The sequence below is a fragment of the Malaclemys terrapin genome, chromosome 7 (genome assembly GCF_027887155.1).
Source record: "Malaclemys terrapin pileata isolate rMalTer1 chromosome 7, rMalTer1.hap1, whole genome shotgun sequence".
Lineage (NCBI taxonomy): Eukaryota > Metazoa > Chordata > Testudines > Emydidae > Malaclemys > Malaclemys terrapin.
Window position 1 is genome coordinate 22,803,912 of NC_071511.1, and position 19,839 is coordinate 22,823,750.

The 19,839-nt window shown below is 44.4% G+C and overlaps 1 protein-coding gene across 3 annotated transcripts in view; it reads left to right on the forward strand.

The window, feature by feature from the left end:
• Positions 1-19,024, forward strand: part of KBTBD12 (kelch repeat and BTB domain containing 12) — a 54,317-nt gene extending 35,293 nt beyond the window's left edge. For all 3 annotated transcript variants that reach the window (XM_054036307.1, XM_054036309.1, XM_054036308.1), the window contains one exon: positions 12,580-19,024. In XM_054036307.1, coding sequence (XP_053892282.1) covers positions 12,580-12,749 — 170 coding nt within the window. In that variant the 3' untranslated portion in view covers positions 12,750-19,024. The remainder of the gene's footprint in view (positions 1-12,579) is intronic.
• Positions 19,025-19,839: the final 815 nt, after the last annotated feature.

Here is a 19,839-nt window from a genome sequence, read left to right on the forward strand (position 1 = left end):
TGGAAGTTGTTAGGCAAGCTAAATATCAAGGTTGCTACCAGCTCTCCCTATAATAATAAATCAGTCCAACCCCCACAGCCCTGATTCATCTTTGCTTGTACTTAAACCTAATCTGGATCTAGTGCAGGGCTCAGGTTGCACCTCCTTAGTGAACTGGTATGGTTTGTTTTTGTTTTATGTTTTTGGCTGGCTGCCATTTTGATTTTGCTCCTGTGCTCTTCACACTGTCTAGCTGCCACTCAATAGCCATTTTGCATTGTTACTGGCACCCCTGGAGAATCAGAGGCCAGAGGCACCACATGCAAACACACACCTGGGCTTAAAAGCACCAGGTGTCAACTACCTGAAGGCCCTGGCTACTGCTCCCGCCACCAAGTCCCTGGGCTGCCATTACCTTAAACTCCCATGGTTGGGGGCTCCATCCATTGCCACCTCTCAAGTCTCTCAGCCTGCCTGAGAGAGTACACCTGGAGTAGCAGTAACAGCATCCCCAGCAGCACAGGAGGAGCAACAGTAGAGGCAACAATCCAGAGCCCCACGAAGGGGGAATCAGTGGGCCTGCTGAGCCCGGCTGAGAGTGAGCTGAGCCCAGAAGAACATGCCAAGCAATGCAGAGCATTCAAGGGTGAGCTGAGCCTGAGATGTCTCCAAGACTCACCAAGGGTAAGGTTAGCCCTGGTAGGCCTCTGAACCCCAAGAATGGCAGAATGGCATTTTGTTTGGATGTTTCTTGTAGGGCAGGATTTGATTTGTGGGTAGAGCTTTGGAAAGTACCACTTTTTTTTTAGTTTGATCCTTGATCCAGATCTGGACACTGATTCATCTCTGTTGTCCTGTTGAGACCCGCCATCTTCCCGTAATATTATTTCTGACTATGGCCATTCTAGGTACGTGAAAAAACATTTCTGTTTTTGAAATTCCAGTTTCACACCTGCTTTAACTTGACTTGGGAAGCGTAATTCTGTAGCCATTAAAACAGGGGTGTACACATTAACTGGCTTGGTTCTCCTAAGAAGTGAACTAATATCAGATACAGAGCGACCTAGACAAATTAGAGGTTTGGGCCAAAAAAAACCTGATGAGGTTCAACAAGGATAAGTGCAGAGTCCTGCACTTAGGACGGAAGAATCCCATGCACTGCTACAGACTAGGGACCGAATGGCTAGGTAGCAGTTCTGCAGAAAGGGATCTAGGGGTCACAGTGGACGAGAAGCTGGATATGAGTCAACAGTGTGCTCTTGTTGCCAAGAAGGCTAACGGCGTTTTGGGCTGTATAAGTAGGGGCACTGCCAGCAGATCGAGGAACGTGATCGTTCCCCTTTATTCGACATTGGTGAGGCCTCATCTGGAATACTGTGTCCAGTTTTGGACCCCACACTACAAGAAGGATGTGGAAAAATTGGAAAGAGTCCAGCGGAGGGCAACAAAAATGATTAGGGGTATGGAGCACATGACTTATGAGGAGAGGCTGAGGGAACTGGGATTGTTTAGTCTCCAGAAGAGAAGAATGAGGGGGGATTTGATAGCAGCCTTCAACTATCTGAAGGGGGATTCCAAAGAGGATGGAGCTCGGCTGTTCTCAGTGGTGGCAGATGACAGAACAAGGAGCAATGGTCTCAAGTTGCAGTGGGGGAGGTCCAGGTTGGATATTAGGAAACACTATTTCACTAGGAGGGTGGTGAAGCACTGGAATGTGTTACCTAGGGAGGTGGTGGAGTCTCCTTCCTTGGAGGTTTTTAAGGCCCGGCTTGACAAAGCCCTGGTAGGGATGATTTAGTTGGGAATTGGTCCTGCTTTGAGCAGGGGGTTGGACTAGATGACCTCTTGAGGTCCCTTCCAACCCTGATATTCTATGATTCTATGATTAAGGCAGGAGGAATTATTAATCTATTTGTCTCTGACACTCTGCTCCCTCAGGCATCCCAATGTCACAAATGCTATCTGTCAGCAATACTGCAGCCCCCAGCAAGATGCGGAGAAATGTGGTGTTTTAATTAATTAAAATCTTGTTGACAGTTACAGTCTATAGTTTTGCAGACAATGATAAGTGCTGCTCTTAAACTGAACATGCAGAACAATGCAATGGGCAATAGCCATCTAGTGTTTTACTAGGTGTTTTGCTGAGCTACTACCATAGCTACGGATTTTAAACCAGCTTTTGTAGATTGCCTGCATAATGGTCTTGTTGATACATTTTATATTTCCTTTGCCTTTTTACATAAAATGAAACCCTAACACCTGCACAGGTTGACAGCTATTAGTGTTACGAGCTGGGTGTATGGCATAAGCGGTCACATTAGCATGCTTCACTGAAGGATGTGGCAAGCTCATGTTAAGTTATTCAGCATTACATATTTATAAAATGCCTGCCAGTTGGGTTTCCTATTTCTTTCACTGATTCCAGAGATAAAAACGTTCTTGGGTTAAAATCGTGGAGGGGTGTGTGTGTGTGTGTGTGTGTGTGCGCGCGCACCCTGTGTTGGAAGTGGGTTATTTGCTTTCATTCTAGGTTTGAACAAGGTGCAAATTTGTTGACCTTCACATCATGTTGTCAAGCTTATGTGCTTTCCCAGGCTCTGTGGGGGGAAGAGGGGGGAGGGGCATTGAATTGATCTGAGGAATTGGTAAAAACTGTACTTTTGCTAGGGGTTTTTGTTTATAGATATTGACCCAATTGTATAATTAAGAGATTTGTAGGAATAAATTCTTCGTATAAATGCAGATATAATTTTTAAAAATTAAATACTATTGTTTGCTAAGAGCACATGCCTAGATTGTCACTCAAAACTACCACCCGCATATGTCCTTGGCTGTTTTGCAAAACAAAAGGAAAACTACCTGAATTCAGCTATTAAAGGCCCTACCTCAAATACAGGGTCTGCTGCTATTGGCCCATCACATATAAAAGTCCCTCTGATCCTCATCAATTAACTCCACTTGATACTGAGCTAGGTGCATTTGAAGTGGCAGTTAGCCCCTTCTCTACCTCAAATACAGTTCATAGCAGTAATATTTGTTTATACCAATGTTACTACAATGAATTAAAGATGTAGCTAGTGTGTTTGTGCACCACGGCCTTCTCCTGGATGAAATCAGAGATGCTTAACTGTGTGTCATAGGACCCATCCTGTTAATAACAACTGGAGATTCTCCTTTAGCTTAAGTGGTAGGGGAATCTCTGATTTTGGAGCAGAAAGGCCTGAGTTACATCCTTGAAGTTATTATGAAGTTCCAAGTAGCCACAGTATGCAGCATAGTGACACTCATGAAGTCCTAGCCAACCGTGGAATTGTTACTTTTATATACAGATATTTAAATAGCTAACCCAAATGCATTTAACTGCCTTCTCATTATTTCCATGAATTGTACTCTTGAAAACAAATATATAAATTGGAATAGTGTTTAGTTTATAGCAGGGCAGTGCCATGTTGTAATTGCTGTATTCCAGCCGAGCTAATGACTTTCCTGAGAGTGGACTAGCGTAACGGTTATTTATTTTGACTAATCTACCATAAAGTCCGCTCCCTTCAGTCTCCTCCATTATATGATTTAGTTGGAGAATAATTGTTGTGCTTGTTTTGGATTATAGTGGTTACAGTACATTACTTGAAGAGAATTAAATTTAGACATATTAAGGAGCCTGGCACAGTAAATACTGTACTTGTGAAGTTTGGGGGATGTGGGATTGGAACAAAACTGTTTCTCAGGCACCCTGCTATGTTCCCAGTTAAATAAAGCAGGAGGGCAAGTTCTTGGCTGATTGCTGCCTGTTTGCAACCCTGCTTGTTTCCCTGATCAGTTAGAATTTACTAGGTAACACTGAATATTTAAAGTTCTCCTGTCCACAATGGTTACTTTTTGAATATATTTTCCTATTAATAAATGGGATGCAGAATCCCTGTTTTGTTTTGCACAGAACTAGCTCATCATAGGCTGTCAAGCTGCAGGCACTCAACCATCTATCAAGCCTGCATATGGAATCCACACTAAGAAGCTGCCGAATGACCTTTCACCTAATTTTCACACTAACCAGAGTAATATGTAATTCAGCTCTAGGGAAACATAGGAGCAAAAGAGAGAAAGAGAGAGAGCTCTCTAGCAAGCTCTGTTCCTAGAGATGGCTGCCCACTTATCCAGCATTCATCAACCTAAAACACAGTAACTAAGGCTGATATAGGTCACAGAAGTAATGACGATCTGCACCTGCTTGCTACAGCTTCTGAATTTGACCCCGTGTCTCTGATGGGAAGACATTAGTAATCCAGTCACACTTCAGATCAAGGTTTCATTTATATCTAGTTTAATAAATGATTAATAGCTGTTTTATTAAATGTTCAACAATTGTTATAGAGTCCAATAGGTTGCTTATAAATATGGCTTATAGCCATGTATAACATCTGCTAATGTACTTATAACTGTCTATAACATATTGTTACCCCCTGGGGCCAAAATGTGCGGTCTAGTAGGTTGTTCCAGCTGGCAGCAGAAACCGGTGATAGTCAGGATTTATTTGATGTAGCTTTGTTCGTGTGTAAAGAATGTACAAAGTCCTGCGTCTCTGAATGCAGAAGGAACCAAGAACAAACGGACCACTTTCTTAGCTTACAGCCCAAGCCTAGGGTTGCCAGTTTTGGCTGGCCACAGTCCTGGAGGTTTCATCACATGACATTAATATTTAATTAAATATTAATCTTTAATTCCTGGAGACTCCAGGACAGTCCTGAAGGGTTGGCAACCCTGCCCAAGCCGCTTTAGACCCAAAAGCTGTCTCTGTAGCTTTATCCAGGGTCACCCTGTGCTGAGAGGCTACTGCTAGGCTTCCTTGTATTTTTTTTTTTTTTGCCTCGCCTTTTGCTCTATTCTCACCTGTTCACCATTTCAGTGTGTGTGCTCTCCACCCACACACCAGCCCACCTGTCACAATGCCTAGTCAAACCCTCCGCTGACCTGCTGCTAATTTCTGAGCAGACTCTGTTAGGTTTTGTTTTAGGTGTGACCCTTAAGTGTCTCTTACAACTGTCTTAAATGTGGGACTTGTTCACACATCAGTTTGAATGAAGTTTTAATTCAACCCCTAACCAGGGCCAGCTCCAGGCATCAGCAAAACAAGCAGGTGCTTGGGGTGGCACATTTCTAGAGGCAGCATTCTGGTGCCAGCCATCACAGGTGCCGACTCCAGGGCATGGGGAAAAAGTGCCCCTGCCTCCCCAGCTCTCCTCCACCTGCTCACCTGAGCGTGCCGCCGCCACTCCGCTTCTCCTCCCTCCCTCCCAGGCTTGCTGCGTGTGAAACAGCTGTTTTGTGCAGCAAGTTTGGGAGGGAGAAGAAGCCGGGCGGCGGTGGTGGAGCGGAGTGGTTCCTCTACCCCCCTGTTACTTCCTGCACCCCCCCACCCTAGCTCACCTCTGCTCCACCTGCTCCCCTGACTGCGCCGCCACTCCGTTTCTCCCCCCTCCCTCCCTGGCTTGCCACGTGCAAAACAGCTGTTTCGCGCAGCAAGGCTGGGAGGGAGGAGAAGCCGAGCGGGGGGCACTCGGGGGAAGCGGAGGTGAGCTGGAGCGGGGAGCTGTTCCTCTATCCCCCGTTACTTCCTGTGCCCTACCACGCTAGCTCACCTCCGCTCCTCCTGTTCCCCTGAACGCGCTGCTGCTCCGCTTCTCTGCCCTCCCTCTCCTGAGAGGGAGGGGGGAGAAGCGGAGCAGTGGCGCACCCGCGGGAGCAGGCAGAGCGGAGGTGAGCTAGGGTGGGAGGTTGCGGGGGACCCCCAGGAAGCAATGGGGGGGGAAATGCGGCACGCCCGGGGCAGAAGGCGGGGCTGGGGATTTGGGGAAGGGGTTCAGAAGGGGTGGAGTTGGGGCGGGGCTGGGGGTAGGGGGGCATGAAAAAAAAGGGGGGGTGGCCAAAAAATTTTTTGCTTGGGGTGGCAAAAATCCTAGAGCTGGCCCTGCTCCTAACAATGTTTCACACACCTCATAACGATATACTGCTTGTGTCTACAACGTGCTTATAATGTTTATTAATCCTTTCTAAACCATTTATAAATGGGATCTTAGTACAGAGTGGGACCAGTAATTCTGCTTCTATAAGGGCCTGGTCCTGCAGCCTTTACTCATGTGCTACTGAAGTCAATGCATCTAATCTTGCGACGGTTGAAGTTAATGTGAGTTTTGCCATTAACTTCAGTGGGAACAAAATCAGGCCTGAGGAGACTACGCATGAGAATAAGGGATGCAAGATAAAAGGATAAATAATTACAAAGTTTCTGGATATTGAAACCCAAACAAAGACAGTTGAAATAGCAGTGGAAATGGGAGGTCCTCCCTCTAGGCCACCACATCCACCTTTTAAAAACAGCGTATAATTAGGGAGTGCACTGACTGCTCATGAAAGTGAGACTGTAGGGATAGGAACATTAGACAGTCAGGTAGGCAGATTGATGGAGGCTTTGTTTGTACTGGGTTCATTCTCTGTACAGATGCACTGAACTGTAAGTTACATCGCATCACTGTAAACCCAAGTCACAATGTGCCTCCCAGTTCTCCCCTAGCTCTGGTAGGTCCGTACCCTGCACCAATTCTATGCCTGCCACAATGTGTGCTGGCCATTGTGCTGAGGGGTAAAGCCCAGGCTTTCCCTGTTCCCTGCACACATGCACAGGTAAGGAGATGTAGTGACTCTGCAAAGGTTGTGCTCTGTGATGTGGGTAGCCAGCTCAGAGGAGTTAGGGGGCACATTATGCCCCCTTGCTCCCCTGCATGGGCACACAGGATGGTTCACAATCTGGCCCCTAGTGATGGACAGAAATGGGTTGCGTACAACAGACCTGGAGAAAACATTTTTCTCTTTTGACCTGTTGCAAGTCAGGATTTCATGTCTCCCATGGTGACAGACTAACAAAGCATTTAACCCATTGCAGCAAAAGCATGTGCATTCTCCTGCCCCCAAGCTTGTAACATTGTAACAGGTAATTAGGAACGCAGCTATGAATGGCCATGAATAATGTGTTGTAGTCATGCTATATGCAGAGAACATTATGTGTTTTCTGGTAAAGAGAATCACAGATGTGTAAAGGACCTTAAAAAGACAGGTAAAAACCCCATTGGGTAAACAAACCAATGCTGGAATCAAAGCATTTCAACAGTGACAAATCAGATTGTCAGATAGCTGTTAAATGCCAATGGCTAGAGGAGTTGGAGAATAAAAGCCCAGAATAAGGGTCTGCCAGACATTTTGGGGATCTGGTGTTGGTGGTTGATCTGTAATGCCTGAATGAATCCTTCAAGAAAAGATAAGTGCAGCCAGTTAACGATTTAGCAGCTAGAGTTTTAGTGGCTGTTTTGAAGCTGATCCAGGACAAAAAGAATTAGGGTGCAGTAGAGAGATGTGTGTCAGACATAGAAAAGCGGTATGACGATGTGGGGGGAAAAGCCAGGACTGAGATCAGCAGGTGCGCAGAAAGGACCTGGGAAGAGAAATTCCACAGAAGCCTATTGATGAGAAGCAGACACATAAACTCTAATTCCAGCTGTGACACTGTCATACTGTGTGGCCTTTGTCAAGCCTCTTACTCACTTCATGCATTAGTTTCCTCATCTGTAAAATGGAGGCAATAATATTTACAGCAATGGGCTATTAAGGATTGATTAGATACTGGACCAGATTTGTGCCTGGTGTAACTCAACTGAAGTAAAATTAGTAAGGATTAGTTTGTTCCCTTGTCTCTAAAGTGCTGTTCAAATATTTTCCTCATATGTTCTTATGGCTAAAGCACTGGACTGGAATTCCAGAGTTCCAATTGCCAGCTCTGCCACAGAATTCCTGTGTGACCTTGGGCAAGTCACTTTGCTTTCCCATGCCTTGGTTTCCCTTTTGTAAAACATTAATAATAATACCTATAAAATAAGGGTATGGTGGGGGTAGATTCATTAATGACTGGGCAACTCGGATAATACAGTGATGGGGTCATGCAAATACTTACTATATCCACAAGGGAAAGTTGTTACCCCCAAACTACATATGGAATGCAATTTGAAAGAACAGAAAAGCAAATAAAATATTTATAGCATTGCCTGGAGCAATATTGTAGGTCTCAACATGCAGTGGTCCATCTTGATTCAGGTAGCATGAGAAATCATTCAACGAAAAATCAGTCCAGTAATGTAGGATAGTGAAATGCATTTAAAAATATAGCTTTTAATAGAATTGGATGTTTCTGAGCATATGGATGGAGGCGGCCATCTTACTGAAAAGTAACATTCTCTGTCAGTTTCATCCTGCTTTAAACACATCCAGAGAAGAATTTTGTTATGTAAAAAATGTTAAGCATTTTGTTTACAAACAAAACCTTATGGGCCAAAGCGTTATGCAGGATTTTGAAGATTACGCCTGCAAATTCTGCATGCAGAATACTGTAGTTTGCACATGTGAAATGTGATTTTTGCATTGGCAAATTAAAGCCTCAGTTACAAAACAAGGTCTTTATTGCCTGGAAAAGGTGATTTTATAGGTGCAGTATTAGGCCTGATCTGTACACAGATTTTGCACCAGTATAACTATGCCAGTTAGGGGGGGTGATTTTTACCAATATAGTTGAATCGATACAATCTCTAGTGTGACAAAGTTATACTGGTATAAAGATGCCTTATACTGGTATAGCTTATTCCCCTTCCTATATAATAATAAGCTATACTGTTATAAATACTTTTATAGTGATATAACTGCATTCTCACTGAGGAGAGGGGGTGTTGCACTGCTTTAACTCTACCAGTATGTTAAAATGGTACAAGGTCTGTCTGTAGACAAGCCCCTAGGGTGTGTATCCTGTCCAGAGTTAACCAGAGCTAGCCTAGCATAGGTGAAGCATCCCCTCTGCAAAGTCCTACCCATTCTAGACCCATGGAACTGCATCCCCACTGGTGCTTTACTAGTCTGTGTATTTGGCTGGCTTTCTAGCAGGATATCCCATTGTTCTTAGTGGAATATTAAACTGGACAACTCTCTGAATCCATTAACAGTGTATTGTAGGAGAACTTGTCTGTCCTATGTAGGCAGGGGTGGCCCTATGTATTTTGCCGCTCCAAGCACGGCAGTCAGGCAGCTTTCAGCGGCGCACCTGCAGGAGGTCCGCTGGTAACACGGATTCGGCGGCATGCCTGCAGGAGGGCTGCTGGTCCCGCGGCTTCGGCGTACCCACCACCGAATTGCCACCAAAGCCACGGGACCGGCGGACCTCCCGCAGGCATGCCGCTGAAAGCAGTCTGACTGATGCCCTCACAGCGACCGGCAGGCCACCCCCCGTGGCTTGCCACCCCAGGCACGCGCTTGGTGTGCTGCTGCCTGGAGCCGCCCCTGTATGTAGGCTCCTGGGAGGAAAACTTCTTATGGATCTTACTCAAAAAAATACCTCTCAGGATTACTTCTGATGGTTCAATCAGTATCTCTAGCAGAATGAAATCTGTTTGTGTAACAGTGAAATCTGTTAAGTGACCATTTGAGTCACTAAAAAGAAATAATTTGCTTAACGTAGGTGGTTGTCTAATAAAAGTGGAGCAGAACTGTGCTAAATATGTTTGGGGATACTGTGGGGTGGTTTCTTAAGAGAAGTTGCCCAATAAGGGTGATCTCTTGAGTGAGTGTAGGTTCTACTGTGCACTCATAAAAATCACTTTTCAGCAAAATAAGCTACTATAAGAGATTGAAGCTTAGAAATATAAATTATAATTAAAATAATACAGAAACTGACGAGTCCTTAGAGTCACCCGAGTTACCTCTAAGCTCAGGTTTGGGATTCGGGTTAACCCTGTTTGTCTCTGTTTGACAGGAATGGTTGGGTCATTACACTAATTGAATTTTTTTCCCCCCATGTTAAGTTCTCCTCACACCTTCTATGGGTCATCTCGATTATCACTTCAAAGTTTTTTCTTCTGCTGCTACTGATAGCTCATCTCAATTGATTGGCCTCTTACAATTGGTATGCGTACTTCCACCTTTTCATGTTCTCTGTATGTATAAATATCTTCTGTCTGTGTGTTCCACTATGCATCTGAAGAAGTGAGCTGTAGCCCACGAAAGCTTATGCTGAAATAAATGTGTTAGTCTCTAAGGTGCCACAAGTACTCCTGTTCTTTTTGCAAAATCACAGAACCACATTTGAAGTCAGTGATTTGAATTTGAATCCCACCAAAATTCAAAGGGCTTCAGAGATGAAGAACCAATTTTAGCCCATTTCTTGTTAACATACTTTTTCTTTGTCTCAGATAATTCTCTTTATGTGAACTTTCTGAACCAAATGGGTGTAGTTTCCTTTTAAGTTAAGCGAGATAAAATTAGAGAAATGATTGCATCCTTTATTCCAATAACATAGACTCTTTTATTTCTCGAGCGTTGAGAGTTAACTAACACCCCATGTGCTGGAAAACAGAATTCGTAGAGAGCGGAACAAAACTGGTTACAACAGCCTACAAAAAAGGGAAACAAAAGACACTAAAGGTTATGAGTCATGAGGGTCAGGAAAAGACACAGCAAGACTTGTGGGGAGGATTTCTGAATCTTCCTTTGATGTTTTAATTAGGATTTTTTTTAAGTGTTGCAATCCTCCACAGAATGTTTTAGACAGCTCCACTGTTTGATTTTTTTCACTCGATTGTCTCATTTTGTCGTGATCCACGCCAAAGAAATTCCTGGCATAATAATTTATGGCATAAAGGAGTTGATCTAATAATAAATAACAGGACTGGAGCCTCCAGTGTCACATACTGGGGCTGCTTGTGTCTTCCTGGTTGCTTTGAAAAAAACCCTTCTCACTCCTGCTGGGTCATATAGAAACAAGAGCTCTTTGCTGGTGCTTGTAGATGTCATTTGTTTACAGTCTCTGTCAATCAAACCTTTCTTCTCCATATTTTAACTGGGTGTTTTAGCAGCTTGTTCTCTTCTTTCATGGATGGATGGTGCTTTCCTACCTATTATTCTTCCTCTTTCCTTGCTGAACTGCATGAGTTTGATAAGCAAAACATCACGACTGGTTAGCTCTCTCCCCCCCCGCAGGGCTGTGTGAAGAAATGGAACAAGGGCTATTTAGATGGGGACAAATCCTAAGGAGGTCTTATTCCAGTTATATTCAGGCTTTACTCAAGCAAACTCCCAAAGGGGAATTAAAGCTAAAGTAAGGGCTCGGGATTTAGTCCAGTGAGAATTTCAGTCTACCCCTTGTTCAAACTTGTTTTCCCCTTTTCCACAATTAATTGTGGGCAAAACTGAGGAAAAAATGATGATTTGGGGTTCTGAACTATGAGACAGAAGCATCTCTTTGTGTTACCATATGAGAAGCTATGTGATCAGAGCTGGTGAATAGTTTCTTTAGGAATGATCACCTGACAGAAGGCACACATAATTGGAGACAGGGTTGGCTTTGGGTGCTCACCACACCAGTCAATGTGGGGGAGTTACCGTAATGTAAATTTACCCCCAGTTATCAGGGTGGGGAAACTTATCCTGAAATTCTTTTTTCCACATGACTGTCCCCCACATCCTGCAAGCCAACCTTCCAGGACAGATGAAGAGCCCTGGATGTATGTTAGGTCTTGTGATATTGAGCCATCGTGATGCAATTGTTTTCACATGTTGCTCCTAAATCATAAGAAGACATGGATGTTATGGATAAGACTGGGGAACCACTAAGACTGTTCTCATGGGAGAGAATGAATGGCCTGTGCTCCCAAGGTTATGAGCTTTGCAGCTCTCAGAAACGTCAACGTTTTCTTTCCTTTGCTGGTTGATCCATGAAGTAAAATTGCTGTCAGCCTCAAAGAAGGGAAAGGTACAAACATGTCACATACACTCACTAGAGATAAATGCAAAGGTTTTGAGGGCATGTAAAAAAGGGTCAAGAGCAGCCTCTAAAGAAGAGATGAATGCGAGTGCCAGTTTGGACACACCGTACAATGAAACCTGTCACCAGATTATTAAGTCTCAGAGAAAATATGTTGGGTGTTTAATGTTTCTTATTGTGATAGTTCTTCTCTTGGTGGTTGTGAAATGCCTGTGCTTGCGAATCTTTGAGACTCAGCTTTTAGTAAAGCCATCTAGAGAGTCATCAGATGTGGAGGAAGGAGACTGGTAGCAAAACACATTCACATCCTCTTCTCAAAGTAAGAAAAGTTTAGATTAAGGTCACTTGCTGTGAGAACCTAACTTTGAAACGAAAAAAAAAAGTGAGGAAAATGAAAGGCCCTTTTCATTTATAGAAAAGAACTTGGCTTTGAGCAGCAAAACTGCTGGAAAGTTCAGGTCTTGTGTTAGCAAAAAAAGGTTTTTCCTTTTTCCAAGAAGTGTAGTGCAGCATTGGATCTGACAGAAGCAAAATTCTCCCTTGTGTGGTGGCTCTTTTATTAAGTTAAGATTTGTCAGACTCAATAAACAGCGTTTTGTTGTAAGAATGGCTGTGATTTAATATGGTTGCTCTACCCTGATTGTTTATGACAAATTCCTCAAAAAGAGGAAGGATTAATTTATTAATTTTGTAAACTTCTTTGACCCTGTTGACTTTGCCTTTGATATTTTGTTGTTGCTACTATTTTTCAGCTCGCCATGAAATTATCACCAAAGAGATCCTAGAGTTGGATACGTGGGGAAACCAGTGGAATGTGGTGGCCATCAACGTCCTCATGCATGACAGCTACGATGTCTGCCTCGTAGCTAGACTGAACCCCCGAGATCTTATCCCCCCACCTTCTGACCTAGTGGATCAATAGAAATGCAGTTGTTCCTTGTGCTTTCAGATTCTGCTGTAGCTGAAGAGCTCAGAATAGAGAGAGATGTGCAGCTTGACCTTGGAACTGGCCTGAGGTGAAAACTGGGTTCTACAGAAATGAGTCTATGACCGGCTCAAGCAAGCAATGCCTTAGACCTGTGATTCTCAGCCACTGCTATGTACTCAGTATTGGTACTTCAAGCTTTTGTGATTGATACTATGGGCTTCCCATCCCAATAAGCCTCTGGAGTTGGCCCAGGCACCCTACCACAGCACTTCATCGTTTGGCTGTGTAAGTGCTAATGTGCAATGTAGGTTGGGCTGCTGTGGGCCTTAGCCTCACCATCATAGTTGCAGCCCAAAGCCCATTGCAGGGTAAAGCAGCACAACTGAATGAGAACCCTAGAAGGTGCAGATAAAGTTTCAAGGGAAGATTCTGCCTTCACTTACATTCTGTGCACCCCATTGATTTCAGCGGGGTTAACAAGGGTATTAAGAGAAAGCAAACTTGGTCGAAATTGGTACAGTTGTCCAAAAGGGGTAGGTTGATGCTGGCCCAGTGCATGAACAGTGATAGTGGGAGAGAAGAGGCAAGGAGCCTTCCTTTCTTTTGCACTCCTGCAGAGGGGCCAAGCATAGTCCCAGTGGGGAGCACAGACTAGAGCAAACAGTAACAGTAACTACCTTAAAGAGGTTGGGATGAATGTGGGCCGTGGCCCTGCCTCCATCCCCTCAACAGCCTGTGGAGGTGAACCAGTTTTGGGGGAGAACATCCTGCATCTTCTCTCAGGATTCTGAAGCTCCTGTACCAGTGTCAGGAGGAAATCCAACTCTCAAGGGCTTGTGCTGCTGTGTGACCAGGTGTAGCCAGTGCCTTGAAGGTACAATCTGGCTCAGTTTCTAAGCCCTTCTTAGTTAGAACTTTGAATACAATATTTGAAGGGGGGGGAATGAAATACAAAAATAAAAATTAAACCAACTTTATCATCAGCAGTCGAGATTTGCTGCCATGCATCCACACAAAGATTCCGACGGCAGCTCCTCTGCAGTCTTGCAGTCGTTGTTTATATCAGGCTCTTGTTTAAATAGAAGTAGCTTTCATGTAGCACGGGGATAAACTCTGCACCAAAAGAGGGATTTTGCTGTTTCCAGAGGGACTAAGAGTAGTTCAGACAGAATGATCACATTGAACTTCTTGAAGCAGCATTAGGTTCACAGGATTAGATGACAGTAGACGAGAAATGTGCTAAAGTCTCACCAGGTAGCTGATATCCAGTTTGAATTAGTAATATCCATTCACGTGTACTCTGGTGCCTGCCTCATTGTATGTCTGAGTGTCATTTCCTAGGCAGTACAGGCAAGAGGATTGGGAAGCTGAGCAGTTCTGTTGGGCTGAAACTACAATTGAGAGGATGCTGCTTTACTCATAAAATGAGACCATGATTGGAGAACATAGCAATATGTGATAAAGTGCTGAAACGCTCAATAATTCATTTGCTGCAAAAAGACCAACAACAAAACTGGCAAGAAGTGATCAGCAAAGACTGACTCAGTCCCCTTCAAGAGTTTGAGGACAGTTACTTGCAGAGCAGGATTCACATACTGGAATGGTGCGCCATACTCTTCTTGAATCATATATTTGGTTGCAAAAGTTCCAGCAGTTTATAATTCTCCCTGCTGTGACCGGTAGCAGGAGGGATGGAGAAGATGACCCAAATGGCCTTTCCCAGCTCTAATTTCTGTGATTCATTAACTATTCCCTTGAGTATCCAGTGAGACTATCAATCTGTTTTATAAAAACACTCAACAGGAAGTTCACCAAAGTTTGCTGGATATATACAGTACTGCACTGAGCGTCAATTAGGCAGTGGGTATTTTGTTTTTTAAAAGGAAAGAAGAAATGAGGCTGTGATCCTTATGACTCAGCTCTTATCTCCCTGCATATTCCGTAGGCAGGATATGTTTGACAGTCTAAACTTTCACATTTGTGTCTATCACCTCTGTAATGTTAAATCATTCTCATTTCTTTCCTAGGTTGACATGTGACCCAGTGTAACTTTAGGGCAGTGCTGCTGCCAAGATTGCCTCAGTGCTACAAACTAAGGTGGCCAGTTCTTAGGATCTCTCCTGAAAACTTGGGTTTTTAAATGCTCTTTGCTGTCAGTATCCAGGTGACATTAAAGTTGCCCTTTAACGTGTTGTAAAAAACACTAGAGAGTTTACACAATTTCCTAAATCATAACAAAGGAAATTTTCCTTAACCCTTGCTGTTACTGCAGAAAAATATCTGCTGTGTTGAGTCATTACAGTTCAGCTACACAGCTTTCTAGCTGACAGGGAGTGATGCTCTTGAGTGACAGCTCACTTAGGTGGAAAGTTCTTAGAGACGTAGTATCTATCGTCAAGGTTACTTTTGAACACTACATCAACCGCTATCGGTTTTGTTTCCTTTATTATTTTTCATTTACAGCTTAGTTGGTGGGGGGAAAGTGTTGTTTGTTTTTATGACTACTCCTGCTCTGGCTTCTAAGTTTCCTAAGGCTTGAAACTTAACTAGATCTACAGGGGATGTGAAATACACTCCATTATAGAGAGCTGCCTCTGAAGATCCTAGGGGAATTTAGGGGGGGACATTCAGGTTTGTGGTGGACATAGCTAAAGCCCCTCCATCAAGCTTGTATGCCTGGGATTAAGTGATCTTTCTTCCCCACTCCATATCTATTGTTTTTTGTATAGTTATTGAAAGAACTGGATGAAAACTGTGTAGTCCATCAAGGTCTGTCTTGCTAGCAGGTGATATTGATTGATATATTGTGCACCCTGTGTGTGGATCCAGCTGTCAGAGCTGGGGTGGGTTCTGGGGGCCATTGTCATTTAGTGTGGCCTCCCCTCATTAGAGATACCTCATGAAGTGCAGGAGCTCAGTCAGTCTCGGCATGCCCTGAGCACTGCTCAGCGTTCTAACCAAGGCTAGCAAAACTTTTGTCCCTTGTCCTGAACTCATTTTCCTTTCTTCTTGTGGAGTGAGGATTGTTTTGCTTTGGAGTTGTTTTTTCTGCTCTTTGTGGCGGTGGCAGGAAGAGGATGGGAGTTTTAGATTTTGCTGAAGCCGCCCAAGTGTCTCATGGTGGAAAGTTCAATACAGTTGCTTAGGGACATCCCAGGGTGGAGTTCTGGAAATTCTTACAGTTCTGGAAATTCTCTAGTCAATCTAAAAGCTCTGGAAAGCCCAGGTTCTCTAACCTTTCTAAACCAATAATTAGTACCGTAATAAAAGCTTGAGAGGGACAGGAGCAAGCAAGCTTAGTGGTAGATAGTTTTGAGTCAAAATCTTTCTCAGATCTCTTGATTCTTGCAGCCCCACTGCCACCTTCATGATTTCAGAGTTAATTTCATACTCATGGGAAAGTTTGCACATACCCGCAATAATTATTTGTTTCATCCATGGCCCATCTCTGGTTAACTGAGGTGGCCAGTTCTTAGGATCTCTCCTCAACACTCAGGTTTTTAAATGCTCTTTGCTGTCAGAATCAAAATGACAGTAAAGTTGCCCTTTAACGTGTTAACTCAGATTTTTCCCAAGGCTGTGCTGACATCCGTAATGCTAGTATGCAAACAAAGAAGTATTGGCAAGATGTGGCACTGTATAAATGGATGCTGTTAAGCAAAAACAGACATGTTAATTTCAGTTTCACTTGAAACTCTGAAATACATCACCATTTCCCAAATTGGAAGGGACAGTTGAGAGGTAATTTAGAGTATTGCAAACAAAGGAGAGGAGGAAAAAATGAAAACTCTATAAAAAGTTACTTGGCACTGTGTCCATTCTGTTTTTTACAGTTGTCCATGCACAACTGAATGCACAAATATCCATGTTCATCATTTGCACATCTAATCATTGTATTTCCACATGTACTCATGGTAACTGTGCATGCAAACAATCCACTAGTAGATATCTAATTGTCCATTTGCACAAACAGTGATTGTGATTGCTTGGAGGACCACAGTTTGCATGTGCAGGGACTATATACACACACACTTTAGTGTGTGGGTGCAGTTCTGAAAGTCTGGTGGGCCAGATTCTGCATTATGTTCTTGCCCCTTTGTGTCTCTCAATTAACTCAAAAGAACTAGATTCTGACCTTAATTTGCCAGCAGATAATCCCCCTGGTGGGTATAAAACCATCAGACCTAGTTCCTGCACCAGCACCCCCCCCCCGTCCCCCCACATACACTCCAGCATAGGGGATGGATTGAGGGCACAGTGGAGCTCTACTATGCAAATCCTCCACTGGCATAGGATCCATGAAGGGTCTACACCAGTGATGTAATTTAGGGCACCTTCTATGATGCTCTAATACACACTGGAGCCAAGTTGGGGTAGAATGGGGCCCACCCCCACCCCACTTTCCCCATACCTGAGCTCAGATTCAAGGGAGGATTCATCCCTGCTCCTTATGTTTATGCCCTATTACATGTTTAAAATTGTTTGGATGAAATGAGTCCCTTCAATCAGCTTAGGTGCAATAAAAACATGCTAAAAATTATTTCTTTAAAAAAGGAATTCAAAAAAAGTTGGAACATGTTCACAAAGGTCTATATTTTGTTGGCTTCCTACAAATCTGTAAAACCAGGGTATTCTTTTAAAAATCCGTTTTCCCACTGGTTGAATTTTTAGTTTTGAGGGTCCTCTTCTTTCTCTGTTATGGCATATGAAGCCCTTCTGGCAATTTGATTCATGAACCATCATGCTTTGAATCCATAGGTCAGAATACCAGCTACACTTGCAAGTTTCTGTGGCAGTCCCTAAAGGTTTTGAAGCAGACATAACAGATCATGTACCAGCAGTTTCCCAAAGAAGGCATTCCACCTCCAGTTGTGCTCAGTGGGAACTAGGACCTTAGCAATTTACTACCATCTGATACTTGGAGGTTGAAAGTAAAGGATGTATTAAAAATTGGCTGAAATATACACAGGATGTGCTCATAAGTGCACCACCCTTATTTTCCTTGGCAAGCATCTCATCTCTGTGTATGTTGTACCATCCCCGCTGAGCATTTGATGGAATGATTTAATAACCCACCCTATGATTTCAGCCACAGCGCAGTCTACAATGTGGGTCGTGAATTTATGCTGCACACTGCAAAGAGCAGCAGAATGTTAGAGGGCCATGACTCCATATAGGCAGGCCTGCCTCGCTATAGGAAGTGTTATTAAATTATATAGCACATACTAATCTATTCTGTAATAGATATACTGTGTATCTTATTTCTAGATTTTTTGAATAAGTTCTTCACTGCGGGAGAGGTGGTCTTTTCCACCAAGCCACATGGCAATTCTGCCCAAGTCCCAACTCAGCAAAGTATAAGCATGTGCTTGCCTTTAAGCATGTGAATATTTTCATTGGATTCAATGGGACTGTTCGCATGTTTAACGTCCTACACATGCTGAAGTGCCTTATTGAACAGGGACCAATAACTGGATAGGAAAATCCTCTGTGTTCTAACATCCTCTGCTTTAAATCAATTGAATGGAAAAGATACCTTTTTTCCCCCAGGCAACTTACTATGGGTAGATGCTTTGACCATGTCTTCCTGCTTCTCCAATCCCTTCAGTGCCTGCCACTCTCCTTCCAGATGAAGCTCAAAGCTTCTCATCCTCATTTTCAAAGTCTTGCACAACTCTGGCCATCCCTATATCTTTTCTCTCATGTCTGCCTACATCTCATCCCACGCTCTATGCTCTAGTTTCTCTCTTGATCATTCCATTTGTCTCCTTGGCAAGCTTCCAGCTTGTCTCCTGCTTCCACGCTGTCCCTTAGGCTTAGAGCAACCTGTCCATTGATGTTTACCCTACCCAGCTTCCTCGTCCTCCAAAAACCTCTTTAAGATCCCTCTGTTCCATGAACCATTCCAGCTTTAGAAGGTATGTCTACACTGCATTTAAAAACCACAGCTGGCCTGTGCCAGCTGGCTTGGGCTTGCAGGGCTGTTTAATTGTGGTGTAGACATTCAGGCTTGGGCTGCAGCCTGAGCTAAAATCTACACCACAATTAAACACTCCCATAGCTCAAGCACTGTGAGCCAGAGTCAGCCATGGGTTTTTAATTGCTATGTAGACATGCCCAAAGAGCAGGGCTGGCTCTAACTTTTTTGCCGCCCCAGGCAAAAAAGAGGGGGCGCTGCGCCCCCCGTGAGCGCCGCGCCACTGTACCCCCGCCCCAGCGCCGCTGAATTCCACCCCCGAGCACCACACCGCCCGAAGCCCCGCCCCCGAGCGCCGAGCTGCCCAAAGCCCCGCCCCCTCCAAGCGCCACATCATCCGAAGCCCCCGCCCCCCTCTGAGCGCTGCGCCAAGCCCCCGCCCCCCCAGCGCCGTGCCAAGCCCCCGCCCCCGTCCGAGCGCCATGCCGCACCAGCCCCCGCTCCCCCTCCGAGTGCCAAGCCCCCGCCCCTCCCCGCGCCGTGCCGCCCGAAGCCCCACCACCCCGAGCGCCGCAACGCGGAAACAAAAAAAAACCCCTCCAGCGCTGCCCCGACAAACCGATAAATAAATAAATAAAAACCCGAGCGCCGCCCTGCCCCAAGGTGCCGCCCCAAGCACGTGCTTGGTCGGCTGGTGTCTGGAGCCGGCCCTGCCAAAGAGTACAGAGGATCCCATACTGAATCCCTGGATTCAAGCACTAACTTTGGGGGGAAGTTCAGATCCCAACCAAAATTTTGCAGCTCAGTCTCATGGCTAATAAAGATCACCTCTTTCTTTATGTTTGCTGGGTTTTGCAATGTCCTCAGTCTTGTGGCTACAACACAGGCCTCAGAGCCAGGAGACGTGAGTTGTAGTCACAGTTCTGCCACAGTCTCATTGTGTGACCTCGGGCAAGTCACTTTACCACTCTGTGCTTTAGTTCCACTATCTGTTAAATGGACATAATGATACGGACACATCTCAGAATAGGGTGGGAGGATTAATTAGTGTTTCTAATGTTCTGAGATTTTTGGAAGAAAAGGACTAGATGAGAGAACAGAACCAAGTGCGTAGTACGTTGTTCATGCTACACCAATAATAGTAACCTGTGCAAAGTATCACTGTTG